General features: G+C 36.3%; 1 protein-coding gene across 1 annotated transcript; it reads right to left on the bottom strand.

Annotated features, from left to right (window-relative positions):
• Window positions 1-1,393: 1,393 nt before the first annotated feature.
• On the bottom strand, window positions 1,394-19,909 carry LOC121322365 (alcohol dehydrogenase class-3-like). Its single transcript, XM_041262220.1, has 9 exons — window positions 19,742-19,909; window positions 17,259-17,360; window positions 16,578-16,719; window positions 5,457-5,544; window positions 4,816-5,032; window positions 3,913-4,173; window positions 3,154-3,286; window positions 2,923-3,061; window positions 1,394-2,030 (listed from the first exon to the last, which is right to left on the bottom strand). The coding sequence occupies exons 1-9, from the start codon at window positions 19,757-19,759 to the stop codon at window positions 2,006-2,008; spliced, it is 1,125 nt and encodes a 374-aa protein (XP_041118154.1). The 5' UTR covers window positions 19,760-19,909; the 3' UTR covers window positions 1,394-2,005.
• Between the last annotated feature and the right edge of the window lie 207 nt (window positions 19,910-20,116).

Genomic DNA, 20,116 nt, shown 5'->3' with positions numbered 1-20,116 from the left:
TGAAATTCTGAGGCACTGACACAAAAAAATGTGAAAAAGTTCAAGGGGGTGTACACTTTCTATAGGCACTGTATGCAGTGCCAACAAAAAGTTTGTGAACTCCTTAGGATTTTCACATATTTCACATATTTCAAACCTAAAATGTCATTAGATCTTGATCTAAGTCCTAATAATAGATAAAGATAACCTGATTAAACAAATAACACAAAAACATGATACTTTTTCAACATTTATTTATCTACAATTGATTCAACATTCAATATCCATGTGTGAAAAAGTATGTGAATCTTTAGATTCAGTAACTGGTGGCACCCCCCCTTGAGCAGCAATGACTTCTACTAAGCATTTCCTGTAACTGTTGGTCAGTCTCTCACATCAGTTTTGAGGAATTTTGGCCTTTCCTCCTTACAGAACTGCTTCAACTCTGACATTTGAGGGCTTCCTTGCATGGACAGCTCGCTTCAGGTCCTGCCACAACATTTGCAAACCAGCCCGAAACCACCACACTCCCACCATCATGCTTGACGGTTGGGATGAGGTTCTTCTGTTCAAATGCAGTGTTTGGTTTTCACCAAACATAACTTCTCACTGAGGCCAAAATGTTCTACCTTTGACTCATCTGTCCAGAGAACATTGTTCCAGAAGTCTTGTGGATCATCTATGTGCTCTTTGGCGAACTTCAGACGGGCAGCAATGTTTCTTTTTAGAGAGCAGTGGTTTCCTCCTTGCTATCCTTCCATGAACACCATTCTTGTTCAGTCTTTTTCTGATAGTTGATTCATGAACACACATTAGCCAAGGCGAGAGTGGCCAGCAGATTCTTGGAAGTTACTCTGGGGTTCTTTATGACTTCCATGATGATTTTCCGGTTTGTTCTTGGACAGATTTTGGTAGGATGACCACTCCTTGGTAGAGTGACTGTGGTCTTGAACTTTCTCCATTTGTAGACAGTGGATTGGTGGAGCCCCAAATCCTTAGAAATTGTTTTGTAACCCTTTCTAGACTGATGAGCATCAATAACTGTTTTTCTGAGGGCCTCAGAGATTTCTTTTGCTCGTGGCATAACATGTTTCCACACACCTGTATGGTGAAGACCAAACTCACAAAGTTTCTGATCTTTATACAGGATGGGGCCTCCCAAACTCCCTGAAGATCTACCTAATTATTTAAACACTTGATTCTAATTATCCCCTTAATTGAGCTGATAAAGCCAGGGGTTCACTTACTTTTTCACATATCCTGAATCTTAATTACTCATTGTTTGTTTAATTCATACATAATTTTGTTTCAAAAGACATGGAATTGGTTAATATAAATCCTATTGGATATTTAAGAAAAGACTGGTTTTGATTCAAGAAGGCAATCATGGTAAAACTATGGAATTTCCATAATTATCATTGGGGTTCACAAACTTTTTCTCGGCACTGTATATATCAGAATCTTTCAATTGAATACTATTTTAAATATTGGACCTATCAATGATGCTGACTTTCTTTATAGTTGGTACACATCTGTGTTCAATGATTCTCTCAATAAATTTCCGTTACAGGTAGTGCCCTACAGAAATCAACCATTTCACTGCCACATTGTTTTTACCACTGGACATGTTTATTATACAGATTTTACATAGCCTTCACATATTCATTTTACTTCACGTTTACAAATCATTCAATCTGATCTGACGTTCCTCTTTATGCAAACAGAGTGTTTGCTTTGTTTACAAAAACACATATTTAATGTTATAATTATCACTCAACACACCCATTCGAGGGTGCAGTAAGCACAGGTCTAAAAGGGGAGATGCAAGTTTTCCCAGATAATTCAGTGCATTCTGGGGGATGTAGTTTTATAATTCTAAACAGATTGACAGACAGATAAAATAGGTACTGATTTTATAGTGAGCATGCACAATGTGAAAAGTTACAAAAACAGTATGATTTTGGGTACACAGAAAGTTGTTGATGGGATTTGATGAGGAATAGTTTCTGTGAGAGGCTTCCCAAACCTAAAATACCAGGACTGTTCTAATGCTGAAAAAAACAAACAAAAAAAAACAAAATCAGAATAAAATATTACTTTACTGCTTTGCCTAATATTCACTTATAAAGCATGACTAAATGCATGTTACACTGTAAATGGATATACCAGTGACAATTAGGCTTATTTTGTTTTGTCCAGGGTGCAAAATACAATTTTTGCTCCAAAAGGTTTTTCTTTTATGAACAAAAAAACTGTATTCTATATTCTGCAACACATTAAAACAGGTTTTTCTAAAGAATAACAAATATTCTATTGCAAACGCATTTTCTATTTTGACTAAAACATTGGAATACTAGGACAAAAAGCACATATGTCTCAGCTGTAACTATAAAACCCTAAAGTACTAAAGGAACATAGTAAATACAATGCCAATTATTTTGATTTAAGAATAAATGGCTAAAAGTTCTGCATCACCTAGAATTTTAGGATTGGGACATAATAAAAAATAAAAAATAAACTATATGAACATAATTGAGATATTTTATTTAACATCATGAAATCAAAGAAACAACAAAATTACATTGCAAAAGTCTCCCAGAAACCATAACAGAAGTACAGTATTTCATGTTAGATTTCGAAATGTCACATTTTTTGGCCACAGCTGTATTTCTCAATGCTGAAATGAGAAGCACACATAAGGCATTCTACAAGTTGTATATAGAGTCCTCATATTCAATAAAACAAATACTGTGCTGGAAGAGGGTCCTCCTGACAGCAGTAATAACAAACATTCAGAAGTAAGCTGCAGTGCTCATTGTAAAAGTGCCCCCTTGTAGAAGAGATAAGTTCCTAAACAATAAAACCAGTCTTTATACATGTAGGCGTGATCATGACGGGCTTCCACATGCAGTTATTAACATTCATAAGAGTGAAGCATGTTACCTTTTCCCAGAAGTCAGCAGGTCAAATGCATCGTTAACACGGTCCAAGGGCAGAGTGTGGGTAATGAACTCATCCAGCTTCATTTTCTTTGCCATGTAATCATTCACCAGCTTAGGTACACTCTCCACACTCTTCCATCCTGTGAGAATAAGGAGATCAAGGCTTGGACAGAATGTTGAAAAAGTAATTCATCTGAATTTACAGGGTAGTAAATCAGCACTAACCCCTTACCTCCAAAGCATGTCCCCTTCCATGTGCGCCCGCCTATTAGCTGCACTGGAGAGACGGAAACCTCCTCACGCTCGGTCCAGCCTACAATAACGCTTGTTCCCCAGCCTTGGCGACAAGCCTCAAGGGCAGCTCTCTGGAAATACGTTTAAAAAAATCATTTGATTGTTATGAAAAAAAGTCACAATTAGTTAGTTATAGTAAACCTAATCTTTCCCCAGTGGCCTTGAGTCACAAGGAAAATAGTAGCTTGAAAATCTCAGGTGGAAGACACTCAACACAAGAGCAGTACAACCTGGTCACCTTTGTTTCTTCCCTCTAAAGAGGTCTTGTACACAAACCCCTCCAATAGATCTGGATCGCATTATTGTGCTGTATAATCAGAGCACAGAATTAAAAGAGGATCTATCTAATTCTAGTCAAGTCTACATTTACAAGTTGTTTAGAACTGAAAAGAAGTGAAAGGAAAAGAAAAACACCCATGTGGCTTCTATAGAGCTCTCAAAAATACAACACCAGTGGATGGAAGAACTAGTGTTAAGGTAAATGATCTATAAACTGAATCTAAACAAGAATACAATTGTTAATATTTAACAAATTCCAGTAGAATATTTTCAAACCTTGCCCTATGTTCTGCCACTCTGCAGTTCCCACTGGTGGCCTCCTAATGATAACCTATGATTGGCATTATATTAATTCCTTTAAACTTACTTTACAGAGAACGAAAAAATACAGAACAATCACTATCAAAGCTAAACTCACCATAACCTCAACGTTGCCGACACACTCAAAAGAATAGTCCACCCCTCTGCCTGTCAACTCCACCAGCACCTCCTGGACAGGTTTGCTGTGATCTTGGGGGCGGAGGCACTCAGTGGCTCCAAACTCCTTCGCCTTCTCAAACTTGGCTGGGTTGATGTCGACTGCAATGATCCGAGAGGCTCCCGCTGCATTACATCCCATCACAGTGGCCAGGCCCACTGCTCCCAGACCAAACACAGCACAGGAAGAGCCAGGTTCAACCTGCCATCACAAATAGCAGTATTGTTTGCCCCAAACATTATGGCAGATTGTAAGGTCTGTGTGACTTTTCAATTCTGCCAGCCCCATCTGCTCCCTATCTACAGTGTCTTCGCACAAATAGGCACATGGGCTTGTACATGGCTACACACTGTTTTCTGAAAAAATGCAATTAATCCTTTGATTTAACATATAAGCCCATGAAACTGTCTCAGAGTACAAGCACCCCCATAGTTGAAGGTAAGTATAAATGCAAGACATAGTGGCCAAGATGTTTATACACATGCTTTACAAGTCATCAGCAGGGTTAGTTGTGACAGTAACACTGCAATACAGTACCTTATAATGGGATTTTTAATATATTTTCACTTGTAGCTTTCTTGTCAAGCTCAAAGTCAGGTAATGGCAGATTCTGAGAAAAACAATAATAACTTAATATTGGAGCAACACAGACCACTGGGAATGTTTGCAAACATAAAAGCTAAAAGATTAAAGTTTTAAAAAAAAGCAAATCAAATGACATTTGTAGCTACTGTATTTACTCTTTAAATAATATTAAATTGGGATTGTGGTATTAATAGTTTTGTTTTTCTTATTTGATTTTGATAAGTCACACCTGATAGAAAAACAAATACTAGCAGTAACCTTGGCAGTGTTGAGTGCAGCTCCATACCCAGTGGAAATGCCACAGGCAAGCAGGCAGACTTTATCAAGAGGGGCCGAGCCATCAATCTTGGCCACAGAGATATCAGCCACTACAGTGTACTCGCAGAAGGTGCTAGTGCCAGTGAAATGGAGGATCTGCTTCCCCTTGCAGGTAATCCTAGACTTTTCAAGCATCATGTCGTGTGACAAGTTATACCTTCAAATGAAACAGTAAATACAAATGGTAAAACAAATATACATGCAGTGTATTACTTAGTACTATTATTTTTGGTTTAGTAGCCTACTACAAAATGAAAACAGGTAGAACCTGTGAAAATAATTTGTTTATAGGATACATGTATAGATGGGGGGGTTAATACTGACACTGTTTGATGTAAAAATATATAATGACTGTGTAAAAATGGTAATGTTAACCATACAGTAAGCCTTTATTCAAAGAGTCTCATATTGAACTAAAACCACTTTATTAACTATCTACCCATTTTTTGTATAAATCACTATTTTTGCAGATTCCACAGACTATTTACAATTACTATTTTCTTTTCCTTTTTATTACTGCAATAAATCTTATGTTTTATAGATGATGATCTCATTGAAACACTTTTAACAAAAATAAATACCAGTTTTTATCACAAAGATTGGTTTTGGGACTCCGACAGCCTTCACATTCTCCACATTGGGAAATAATGAGAGGAATGACTTTGTCACCTGAAAAAGATGAATGAAGGAAAAATAATACATTACAGTATAAGTATATATACTGTATAAGTATATAAAGTGGGTGGGCCAAGGTGTTGATGGTAGTGTTGGCAGGGGTTGATATGAAGTATTTCTATGGGTAAATGAATCCAATTTAACAACTATGTCAAATATTGAAGCAGGTTATATATTTATAGTCTACTGGTTATTTAATGTTTGCAACTACAATACTACTACACTACTACTATGACGACTACAACTACTACTTATAATAATGACCTTGTTATTGAATGTTGGGTAGAGTGGTACCCACAAACATCATTTCATTTACTTCAAAATAAATGTTTGTTTTGTAAAACAAACAAAGAACATAATTTACATTGATAAATAAAAATCTAAAAATATATATATATAATATATATATATATATATATATATATATATATATATTATATATATATATATATATATATATATATATATTATATATATATATAAGATATATAATATATAGATCTCTAGAGAGAAGAGAGAGAAGAGAGAGAGAGAGAGATCTCTAAACTCCTCTGTCTCTCTCTCTAAATTTGTCGACAGAAGTTTATAAACAAGCGAAATATCCTCATAGAGTTTTTTTGTTTTTTTTTTTTTTTTTTTTTACGTTCTACAGTTATTTACTGCTTCGGACACAAATTACATGAAATGGTAACAAATGTTTCAACATGTTTCAAAGATGACGAATGCAGCAACATTCGCTACCACACACAAACTCGGCTTCTCTGCGCTCATTCTTTCCCATATGATTTGTTAAAAGCTTCAGTGTTGCTCTGTAGAAGCTGGCGTCGTCTTAATTTGTGGATTTATTTGACTTCTGTGTCACTGTGTTTTGGAAGAACGATGATTCAAGATAGATATATATATATATATATATATATATATATATATATCTTTGGGTTTAATAGATATATATATATATATATATATATAATATATATATATATATATATATATATATATATAACAATATATACGAGCTGTACAATATACAATTATACACAGCTGTAACAATTACTATATTCACACAATTATTGTTTTGAGATTCGGCTTTTATTAGGGAGCTCCCCTAAATCTATTGTTTAAAAAGATACAAGGTATTAATGCTTGTGACAGGGTAACCATCTGTCGTGTGTCCAAGATCATGTAAGGCTGTATATTAGGGCTATCAAGCAATTCATTTCATTATTTAAACATTTTAATCTCAGTTAATCTTGATTTTAATTGCATATTTAATTTATACAATTACTGCATCAATCTAATTTGTTTGTTTTATTACTGATGCTATTATTATTATTATTATTATTATTATTATTATTATTATTATTATTATTATTATTATTATTATTATATAGTTCTTATTACCTATAAGGCCTTACATGGTTTTGGACCTTCTTATCTTCAAGATCTACTGACCCTTTATGTCCCTGGTCGTCCCCTGAGATTGGAAAATGCATGTATTCATCTCTACATTCTCATTCCCATCGTCAGTGGGCAAACACATTTTAACTGAATCTGGGTCCATCCAACAACCGCACACCCTTGCAACCGAGGCCTTCCATGCAAAATGATCTAATGACTTATAGCACAAAAGGGGCCTACCAGAACCATCTAGGACAGTTCCATATGATTATTTTGTTACATTGCATATCACTGCCAGTGTATTAATACAAAAAAAAAGTTTTAAAAAAACATACATCACGAAATAATAAAGACAAATGTGCATTAAAAAAATTAATCTCCAAAGAAATTAATGAGACAATCGCAGTAGTTAAATGTGATTTAATTGACAGCCCTAATTATATATATATATATATATATATATATATATATATATATATATATATATATATATATATATATATATATATATATATATATATATATATATACATACACACACACACAACACAGAAGAGGGTCAATTACTCAAACTAATTGGGACTGATACCAGTTTGCATAATCGATTTGTATGGCTAATTGAACAGGTATTAATAACAATTACTGTACCTTTAATAATGTATAGAATAAAGTTAACATAGACAAGTTCTTAAGACACAAGTACCTACTGATGATATATACAGTTGTATTCAAAAGTTTACATACCCCAATTGAAATTTATGATTTCTAGAAATTTCTCGAAAAAAATAATTTTATGAAAAATCTTTTGTAGCAAGTTTTGCTTTTGTGGATAAGGAAAAAAATTACAAGAAATAGATGTCCACAGTTATTTATTTCAGCATTTTTTTGCAAAAATGATTTAAAAATATTTACAGCCTTTGATGCTATGATACTATTGTCTACAAGGTGCTAAAAAATTCAATATGATAATGAAAAATCTAATTCTAGAAAAGTCTAGAAAATGCTGGATTGTAGGTGAACATTCTTAGCGCGTACAAAAGGGTTAGGCATAGGATGATTCCTGTCATTACCAATAAGTCAATAAGGTAAAAAGTAAAGAGCTATCTGAAAACCTTAGGCAGAAAATGATTTATTATTATAAAGCTGGAGAAGGATACAAAAGGACTTCCAAGCATTTGAGTATCCCAACAACTACTGTTTCTATTATCAAGAAGTACAAGACTCGTGGTACTGTCACAACGCTCCCTCGGTCTGGAAGAAAGAAGGTTCTTTCTCCAGGAATAAGTAGAAGAATTGTGAGGAAGGTTAACCCTTTGCAGTCCTGATCTGACATTACAATTTTCCCTTTCCAGTCCGATGTTGGACTCTGTCTGACATCATCAAAAAGACATCAAACAGGTCTCTAGTTGTTTTTTTTTTTCTCTAGAAAAAGCTGAGAAAACCTTTCAATGGCCGAGTGAGACAAATAGGAGCCAAGAGAAGCCAAAAAAAACATGGCGGATCTGAGCAATACACAGAGACCCTGCACCAGAGATAACACGACCATAAGCAAACAAGATAGCCTCTTCCGCATCCAGCGCTCAAAGAATATCACGGACATTTGCAGAGCTTTTTGAGTTGTTACAGTAATAAAATAATGACTTGGATCGCATTGTTGAGGAGCTTGATGATAAAACAAGTGATCAGGAGAAGATTTATCAGTATGCACGACTATGAAGAGGTATGTAAAAAATACAGAAAACAAGGGGTGGGGCTTGGCTGGAGATGCATTACTGAGTGTCCTTTTGATATGCAGTGCCTTTTAAACTTGTTTAAAAAAAATACTTTTAAACAGTGCGTGTAAAATAAACAGACAGTGTGAAAATAAATTGGACCTGGCACGCCTGACAGGCGCTGAATAAATGGACCGCTAAGTGTTAATAACAATCAGAGATCGACTGCCAAAGATATTCAAAGTAAACTGGCTTCAAGTGGGACTGGGGTATCCATTTTAACCTTAGGTTAAGTATTGCATGGTGAAGGTCTCAATGGTAGCAGGCCAAGAAAAAAAGCCACTCTTAGGAAAACTTCACAAGGACAATCGCTTAAAGTTTGCAAAACACATTTAAATGCTGGATATGTGTTCTGGTCAAAGCTTTTGTGGCGTGATGAAACAAAGATTTAGCTATTTGGTCAGGCTGAGAGACGTTACATTTGGAGAAACTCTGGTGAGGCATGCAACGAAAAGAACACCATACCTACTGTCACGCATGGAGGTGGTATTATCCTTCTATGGGGCTATTTCTCCTCTAATGGCACAGGAAATTTAGTTCCAATACATGGTAAACTAGATCCCATAGCATACCAAAAGATAACTGCCAATCATCTGAAACCCTCTGCTACAAAACATGGTTTAAAGCAAAACTGGATGTTCCAATACAACAACGATCTGAAACACATATAAAAATCTACTTCAGAATGGTTAAAGACGAATAAAATCAAGGTTCTAGGATAGCCTAGTCAAAGTCCCGATCTAAATCCAATTGAGTATCTTTGGTATGAGTTGAAAAAGGCTGTGCACAAGAGACGTCCTCGGAATTTGAATGAACTGGAACAATTTTCTGCAGAAAAATGGCAAAAATCACTAAAGAATCATACCAAAAGCACACTGACAAATATTCTAATCATTTAAAAGAGGTTATTATTGCTAAAGGTGCCTATTCATTTTATTCATTCATTTAACTTTCCTTGTCAGGGTATGAATAGTTTTGAATTAGTATTTTTGGAGTTTTGCAAAAAAATTGCTGACATAAATCATTTAAGACATCTATTTCTTGTAACTTTTTTTTCCCCCCTCATAAACAAAAGCAAAACTTTTGCTACAACTTTTTTTTTACTATAATTCTTTGTTTTTCGAGAAATTTCTAGAAATTATACATTTCCATACAGGTATGTAAACTTTTGACTACAACACATTAAGCACACAAAATTACAAAGCTTTACAAATCATTAAATGAATGCAATTTAGTAAAACTTTAACACCTACAGTTAAGGTAATGAAATACTGTAATCAAAACGTACCATATAACAAACTTTGAAAATCAAAATACAATTCAGTACAACTTTTATACATTACAGGACTCTAGGAATCATTAAACTCAAAAAAATTCAGTAAAATCTTTCCATACTTTGATACTTGCTGTTAAGGTATTGTAATAACGTGCAATTGAAATTAATAAAATAAAAGCGCTGAATAACATAGACAGGATCGGCAGCCCTTACTGACGAAATAGACAAAAAATCAAGACCAAGGTCACCGTTTTAATTTGCTTATCTGCAACCATTTAAAGCACACCATGCTCCACCTAATGTTTTGGTGGTCTGAATAATTCTGTAACTTTCATTTGCCTCAGTCTGTTGGTCTTTTTTCTGGTAGCAAAATCTAGTAGCGTTTTAGCAGCAATGTGTGTAATACACCACATGTAATTCATCATGATTACAGTGTGTGTGTGTGTGTGTGTGTGTGTGTGTGTGTGTATACAGTGCCTTGCAAAAGTATTCAGACCCTCTCACAGTTTTCACATTTTGTTGCTTTAAAGCTTGTCATGACACTTTGAAGTAAGAATTAATATGTGTTATATACACAACTTACTCCACACATTCAAAGCAAAAACAAAAATAAGTAAATAGATAATTAATATGCATGAGTATTCAAACCTTTTGCTGTGGCAAACCTAAATTAATTCAGGTGCACAAAATGACTTTACCGAGCCACACAATCAGTAGAATGGCCTCTGCAGGGTGTAATATTAGTGCTTCTCATGATTTCAGAATAAAGACACCTGTCAGGTAGTGAATTTCAAGCAAAGACTCAACCATGAAGACCAAGGAGCTTTCAAAGCAAGTCAGGGATAAAGTCATTGAATAGCACAGATCATGAGAAGGGTACAAAAAAATATCTAAGTCTCTGAATATCCCTGTGAGCACAGTCTACTCAATCATCAAGGTGCATTGTACCACCCAGACACTACCTAGATCAGGTCGTCTCTCCAAACTGAGCAGCCGGGCAAGGAGAAAACTGGTGAGGGATGCCACTGTGAGGTCAACGACAACTTTGAAAGAGTGTGAAATGGCTGAGGTGGGAGAAAATGTGCATCAGTCAACAACATCCAGAACACTTCACAAAAGTTGCCTGTATGGCAGGGTGGCAAGAAGGAAGCCTAAAAATAAGCCATCTCAAAGCCTGCATGGAGTTTGCAACAAAGCACCTGAGTAATCCTGCAAAAATATGGCAAAAGGTGTTGTGGTCAGACAAGACCAAATTGGAACTTTCTCGTCTAAATCCCAAGCGTTACGTCTGGATCAATCCCAACACAGCACATCTCTCAGTCAACACCATCCCTACAGTCAAGCATGGTGGTGCCAGCATCATGATATGGGGATGCTTCTCAGCAGAGAATGGAAAGTTTGTTAGGATTAATAATTATTGAGTTGACGGGTCTGAATACTTATGCAATCAACATATTTCAGTTTTTTCTCTTCAGTTTTTGCTGACATTTACTGTAACTTATCTTACCCTTAGAAGTCTTCAGTTTGAGCATTCAAGTTTTTAATAAAATATTAAGTTTAAAAAAATGTGTATGGATCATTTTGTAATTTCACAAAATGGAACACCAAAGCATGGGTATGAATACTTTTGCAAGGCACTGTATATATATATATATATATATATATATATATATATATATATATATATATATATATATATATATATACTGATGCACAATGGAAACGCAACAGTCTTACACCAATAGCTTTACACCAGTAAAAAGTTTTACACCAATAGCTCATTGGGCACATAGATAATGTTATGTATATTTTAAATAGTGAACAGATAGCTTTGTTGAGCTCAAGATATGTGATTTCATAAAAACGCCAGGTGCTCAGTGTTTGGTATTTGAGTTGAGTTAAAATTGCCAAAATGAGTTGATTAAGAATCTGTATAAATAGCCATTCGAAAAAACATGATTTTAATTTTACATAAGAACAGAGAACGATGTGACCATGCCCCGGTTGAGTAATGAAGATAGCCTGGTTGCTATCGCCATGATTAAAGATGGATGGTCTGTGACAAAAGTTGTCCGGAGAATGAGATATCCTGCTTCAACAATCAGCTGGCTAGTCCAGAGAAACCAGGAAACTGGCTCTGTGAGGCACAGGCCACATCCTGGAAAGCAGAGGCACCACACTGGCCCACCATGTCGTGGTGAGCGTTATGCTGACTTTTGCATTGTTCAAGCCAACCAGTGGGGAGACGGAAGTGTGATGATGTCGGGAGGAATCTCCTTTAACACCAGAATGCCTTTGATGCAGATTGAGGGCAACCTTACTGCTCAGCGATACATTGACATAGTCCTTGAGACAACAGTGTTTCCATTCCTGCAAGCCAATCCGGAAGTGTCGATTTTCCAGCAGGACAATGCAAGAGCACACAGTGCTAGGATTACAATTGCACGACTTCAAGAAATGTCGAGGTCTTGCTGTGGCCAGCTTTTTCTCCTGACCTGAGTCCAATAGAACACCTGTGGGACCAAATTACTAGTGCCACCCACAGGAGAGAACCGTGCACAGCTGCACAAGAGCTGATCAGGTCTATGCGTCAATACTAACTATAATATGTTTATTTTGACAGTGTGTTTCACACTGAAAACTTTTCATGATTCATTCACCTGTATTTTTGATCATATTTTCTGTGATTTATGTTCATATCTATGTTTAAAATATTTGATTAAATCCATTAGACCTGAGTGTTGTTGCATTTATATATATATTATATATACTAGAATATAAATACGTATATCATATATATATATAATATATATATATATATATAATATATATATAAAGTACTGTCATTCATTTATTTTCAAAAGTTTCTTTCTTTTAGCCTTTTTGGCGATTTTCATGCGATTTGATTTGCTTGTAATACTGAAATTTGCATATCCCGATTACCCATAATTCTATAGTTACTGCTTTTTCTCACCTTGAATGGAAAGATCTGTGCTGACTTTCTGATATATTCATGGTACTGCAGGAAGAGGGCAGCAGCCTCCTAAGATCCGCCTGTCAGTCATGGCAGTGACACGGAGAGCTGGGAAAGAGGGTGTGTTGGCTTTCCCTCTCTCTGAATGGCTGAGAGGCGGGCCTTGGGAGGATTGATGTGCCTATAAAATAATGCTATGTTGTTCCCTGAGACCTGCACCTCTAAGATGAAAAACAAGCCAACGGAAGCGGTGCTATCGGACAAAGCACAGCTGGAGAGGAACGAGAACAAGACAAAATAAAAAGAAAGAAAAGGGATTTGTTTTTAGCAGCGGGGAAAATCTTTGGCAGAACCCCAGACAGTATCTGCAAATCAGGTTGAGGGATCGGGTGAGCGTAGGACGGAGACCCGGGCTGTGCAGATAGCGACGGTCGGGGTAACACTGCAGAGTGCAGCACCTTTATTTTGTAGTTTGTTATAAGTGTTTTGTTTTCTCCTTTTCCTTTTTGCCTTCTGTTTTGGATTATTATTTCTGGCACTTGCATGTGCACCAAAGGTGACCAAGTAACCTGTTATTACCATCGTTGGTAGAAGCAGTACCACCTTGTGGTAAAAAATAAGTGGTGTTAAGAACTTTAACTTTCTGTCTCCAGTATCAGTGAATTCCCCACCCTTCCACAAAGCCTTTTGATGACTTTCATATGATTTGACAGGCTCTTGTAAAAGTTAACTATGCACTTAATTGTGCTGATAATTTGCTTAATTAGACCTTTTTTTTCTTGTTTTCAGCTCTTGAACAGTTGCATATTTCAAGTTAACTATAACATTTAATAAGTAACTTAAAATATGCAACTGTTTAAGAGCTGAAAACATAAAAAGGTCTAATTAAGAGAATTATCAGTTCAATTAAGGGTCTAGTTAAGTAATTGAGAAGCTCAGTTGGAATGAAAACCAGCAGCCACAGGGGGTCCCCAGGACCAGGTTGGAACTATTAGGTACAAATCATACACAACAAAGCACACACACACAAACACCCCAGGGACGAAAGCCCTTGAGTGGCCCACCCTGGTTAGACCATCATACACACACACACACACACACACACACACATTTTTTTTTAGGGAAATGGGAGACAGCACAATTAAAAAAATGTCACATTAATACAGAAATACAATATAATATCCAGAGATACAAAAAATTTACAAGATAGAAAAAACTATTAAAACTAAAATATCAAGGAAAGAATATTCTTTAATTGATTAAATGAAAGCTGTCCTAGGGGGATAATAATAATAATAATAATAATAATAATAATAATAATAATAATAATAATAATAATAATAATAATAATAAATAATTGAATAATAATAATAATAATAATAATAATAATAATAATAATAATAATAATATGCAGATGACATTACTTAAACAACTATGCCACTTTAGTATCCCATGCTGCCATCGTCTTAACACTGGCTAAGTGTAGCCGAGCCGTAAATCTTTCCGAAGGAATAATGTCATGTAAATAGTATAACCAGATAAAAGGGCATACATTTGTTTAACAATTAAGTAGTTTTAGGAGAATGTGTCTTAACACTGGATTGAATAGCTGATTGAAATCTCCCACCAATATAACAGGGATATTCCCCAATGAGGCCAATGTACGTTTCACCTGGTTGAAAACTGCGTCTAAGATATTTGGTGCAAACAGAATTGCAATCCAGACCTCTACGCTATTCAACAGCATAGTCACACAGTAGAATCTCTCCTCCAAATCATTACCTTGGCGATGAATCTTTAGGTACAACTGTCTCTTGGCAAAAATAAGGACACCCCTCTGTTTATTCTGAGCAGAGGAATATGCAATTACTTTGCAGTGTTTATTTTGAAAACGAGCAACATCACTTGAAACCGAATGAGTTTCCTGCAAACATGCAATATCAATCTTTTTTCTTAAGAGATAATCTAAGCATTGTGCTCTCTTTATAGGATGTTTGGCTCCTCATAAATTCCAGGCGTTAATGACAACACTAGCCATGGTCAGGGAGAGTGAACGAGTAAAAGACATAGCACTCAGAAAACAAAGATATGTGACATGGAGAAAGATCACTGACTCGGCACTCATCATATAGCAATATCCTATAGGACTAGCAGTGACAAAAACACAGTAAAATAAACTGAGAAGGGAGCGTGGTTCAAAAACTTAGGATGATAAAGAAGAGAGCTAGAGGGAGCACACTGCATATCATAAATCAGTGTGCCACAGTTAACATCTGTACTCCCTCTCACTCTCTGAGTCCGCTCCCTATCTAACCCCAAATCCCAGCCTCCCATTCCCTACTTCTACTTCTATGTTTAGGGAACTAATTAAAGTACAGATTGTCACCAACTATAACATTAAAACCACAGATAGTAATACAGATTTTTGAAATTAATACAGCCATGTATCCAAATTATTAATAATGAACCACAGTGTATTCTTAATAGGGTTATCATACCCTCTGCACTGTAGCTATCCCTTTGAGGACCTTACATAATGACTAGATCAATGTCAAGAAACATCAAGTGTAAATGTGCAAACCTGAAGCGCCACTGTCAGTTATAGAAGGGGATGTTTCCATTTCCATACCGTGAAGGTACAAAAAGTAGTAATGAGGAGCAAAGTTAATTAATCTACACCAACATGGGATGAGAAGCACAGGGCCCTGCACGCAGAGGGATCAATAGACCTCCATCGTATCCGGAAAACATTAACTAAAAAAGGAATCGAACTCTTCAAGAGTAGTGAAAGACAGACGCCTCCATGATAGACTTTCAGATAACTGGATCACAGGCCGTAAAGCCGCGTCAATTGCTTTATAAACCGATCCATGGAAAGTGCGTGCAACCTCTGCCAAGCAGATGTCCCAATCATCGGGGCCCAGTGACCTCTTTATCCAGGGTAGATTGAGGGGAAGCAATGGGTCCCTGTGTGACATAGCCATTAAAAAATGCCAAGTAGATCATTTTTATATAGAAAATAATCAAAAAAATAATATAAGGAGTGTAAGATTATTAATGAAAATTGCAAAGTGGTAGCAGGAGCTCTAACAGCAAGCAGCCACCCCAGTGATAGGGTCACGTGATCTCACACACACTTCTTATACACCCCGCTGAAGATGTTGCTATGATGGTTTAATACGGCAAGATGTGGACTGCACTGTGTTGAGCTGGTCCTTCGTCACACTGCGACACTGCTGGGCATAAAAGCAATAAGAATGTTTATCACACCCTGTTTCAGGTTTTGCCTGATGTGCAAAAGAACATTCTTCAATCAGTGCAAATGCCAAGACGTTGTGTCCTAGAATTGTCTCCTTTGACGTTCATATTGTGTTCGTGAGTATTCCCAGTAATGTTGTGGAAGCTGACACCCTGGGATCCTTCAAGAAGCTGCTTGATGAGATTTTGGGATCAATAAGCTACTAACAACCAAACGAGCAAGATGGGCCGAATGGCCTCCTCTCGTTTGTAAACTTTCTTATGTTCTTATGTAACTTGTCACACCACCAGAACTACCACCTCTGTGTTGTTCCTGCAAAAAGTGCAGATGAGGGTCTCTCAGTCTCACCTGATTTGAATTTGGTCACTCCCTCTCCAACACTCTCCACAACCCCAGCTCCTTCATGTCCCAGGATCACTGGGAACCCTTTCTTGTTTTTAACATCATTCAGAACATAGAGATCAGTGTGACACACTCCAGTAGCAGCCATCTGTTTTGTTAAAGATTTCACCCATTAAACAAGTATATTGGCACCTCTATAATCTACACATTCAGGTGCTACAATCTAGCTGTCAGTCACAGGCTGCAGATTAACAATAAGAATCTGAAAATATGATACAATGCTGTATTGTCAATACTATTTGGGACAACCCTCTTTCTCTGAAAACTGCGTGGGGTTCTGGTATTTTATTTGTACAATACTGTACAAAGCTGATTTTTAATCAAAAAATGCAAGGAAAGTAACAGCATAAAACTGTGCAAAGTATTATATATATCTGCATATTTGCATACATATTGCTGAGATTTTAAAAGCATACTATAATAAGATAGAGGCTGATTCTGATTATGTCATGGACTGAACCTATTTGACAGGGTGTATCTCTTAAAATATACAAAATATCTTCTTACACTTATTTACCTAACCATATTTTAATTTAACAGATTCACCAAGGAGTCATTCTCTTTAATATAAGTAATACATCAATGTAGAACAAACATGAGATTGTTGGCATTTTCTAAAAGCATTACCTTAATGCGAACTTCATGAGCCTGTGGTGGTGCCACCTCCACCTCTTCAATAGACAGGGGTTTCACTGGCTCCCAAGCAACAGCCGCCTTGCATTTGATAACCTGCACGAGAATGCACAGTAAACAGGGGTTTCACTGGCTCCCAGGCAATTGCAGCCTTGCATTTGATAACCTGCACGAAGCCCCCTCATTTGAATAAAAACTCTGCACACTACGAATGCAGCCAAGTAAACAGGGGTTTTCACTGGCTCCCAGGCGATCGCAGCCTTGCATTTGATAACCTGCACGAGAATGCACAGTAAACAGGGGTTTCACTGGCTCCCAGGCGATCCGCATCGCAGCCTGCATTTGATACTCTGCCCATTTCATTGCCGTGGGTTTGTTGTTCATAGTATATATATATTATATATATATAGTAGATATATTATATATATATATAAGATATATATTATAATATATATATATATATTACACATATAATGTCACATCCCCTGGGCCAGCCAGACACATGGATATTGCTATCTGCTCCACACATAAAGATATAGATTCGGTTACAAAGCTTTCCTACCTGGTCTGTTGTATAATGACAGATGACAAAAAAACTATGTTAAATGCATAATATAAACCAGGGGTGGCCAAACTTCCTGTCCCTACAAGCTGCATACCAAAATTTTCATTTGGCCGAGAGCCGCAAGACACATGCTATAAAACAGGAAATGTTTGCAAGCAAAATATTTTAAATACTAGCATTTTTAAACTGTTTTTTTTAATTCTCTCAAACATTATAATAGAATCTTGCAATCTTGGCAGCAAAATACACAAGACAAGAGAGAACATTGTACAGCCTTACAGTTTCGGTGTAATCTTTATTGTACTGTAGATCTACAGTGTATTAAACTTTAAATGTAACACTGTGGCGTTTTTTCATCATTTCTTAATCGGCCATACGAAACTCGCTTGAGTCATTACATCAGCTTCTTTACTGAACGCCAAAAGGAGCATCTGCTGGCGGGTGAGGCGTGCCTTTAAAGAGACTAGATTGTTTCTCCTGAAGTTTGATCCAAGAGGACAGTCAGATGAACACCAATAGGATCATTAAATGGTTTGTGACTTCTAATTTGTATTGTCATGCTTTCAGTACTTTGTGGAAAAGCATCCAATTCCTCCCATTCTGGCTTAAAAGCCTCATACTTTTGCTTTTTACTCGTGGAGGTTTGCTCAATGCCATTGTCTCCACCAAACGCCCTTTTGAGTTTTAATTCAAAACAATGAAATTCACTTTCAACTGCACATCTGGCTTTTGTGAAAAATGCAGAAAAATCAGACAGGGGCAAATACTTTCACAGCACTGTATGCATTGTCCAATTCAATGATCTTTGGCTAGTAAGCTGGGCTGTTGTACCTAAAAACACCAGAAAAAAACGATGTATAATAATAAACACGAATGAATACAGGGAACAAAAATAATAAACTTGTTCATTTTTACTTTTTGTTTTTGTTTATTACTCTTTCTTCAGTTCATTCAAGTCACAAAGCCTGTGTCACTCAGCAATTCACCGGGAGCCATACTTGAACTGCCCAGGACCCACATGCGGCTCGTGAGATTGGGAATTGGGAATTATTTTAAAATCTGTTCTTTTTATTGAATAACCTTTGGGTTTGTATTGTTGTCAAGCTAATGTAGATAATCTTGGGAGGGTCATTATGAAAGGCTCTATATAAATGCAATCTGCTTCTTGTTCTTGTGTACAGGTAGGTTCAAGGGTGCAGTTGCTGATTTAAATCTTTGTCTGGTCTCATGCTTAATGGCTTTGACTCCAAACGAGGAGTTAAACAGCAGTCAATTTGCCATGCAGTGTTTATTAATAATGCACAAGCTTTAAGAAGCAAAAGTTCTGTACTGTTTAACCTGGTTATTTTAATAAAATGTCTTTATTAGGGTAACCATTTTCTCCCCTTATCTGGCTGTGTTTTTATTTTTTTAACTAACTTTTAAAACACCATGTCCTTCTCTCTTTTAAATTACTTTCAGTATTACCCAACATGCAACTTCAAATAAGATAGCTGCTCTCTACTCAATATCAAGACTCATGGAAAAACGCTGCTGTAATAATTTGCACTTGTCAGTAATGGGTCGTTAAAAAAGGAAAGTGTGGATTTTGTTAAAGGCCATTTTTGAAAGCTTTTGCACAAAATGAGCTAAAAACCATCTGTGGTAAACATGAAAAACGTATTATCCTGTCTTGTATTACAACTTGAATAATTATACTTCAACTCAAATACACGATGTATTTACTTTCGTAATAAACCTGCTGTTTATGCGAGTTAATTATTAAATTAAACCAAATACGAACATACAATAATCAAGCGTACATCTGCATTGCTCACACGACATTGTACTTAAACATTAAACTTGCATTGTAACCCTGTAACATATATATTAAAACATTTTCAAATTGACACAACTGTCTATTCGTCTATACCTTGCCTGCAGTCTCCATTATATCACGTCTTCTGGCTGTCAGAAAATAAATGCGCAGTTTAAAATTTCGAACTCAGTTGCTGTAACAGGGCTGGGCTCAACAGCTGGTTCAGCAGTACAAGAAGCAAACAAGGCAAACGCTCCAGTGTCTCAGGGTTACTCTGGTTCAGTGCACGTGACATGTGAGTGTTCCTTTTTAGGAATTATTCGACACTGGCCAATTCCTACCACAGTGTTCACTGTGCGCTGTTTCAAGCAAACCGAAAATAAGTTTTTGCAGTGTGTTATTATACAAAATTAAAGCGCTTGAAATTATGTCCCCTCGCAATCATATGGAAGCATTGCCTTCCCAGTTAGTTATGGAGTGAAATAACTG

Source organism: Polyodon spathula, chromosome 1, assembly GCF_017654505.1.
Source record: "Polyodon spathula isolate WHYD16114869_AA chromosome 1, ASM1765450v1, whole genome shotgun sequence".
In the NCBI taxonomy this organism is placed as follows: domain Eukaryota; kingdom Metazoa; phylum Chordata; class Actinopteri; order Acipenseriformes; family Polyodontidae; genus Polyodon; species Polyodon spathula.
This window is presented reverse-complemented; position numbering and strand designations above follow the sequence as displayed.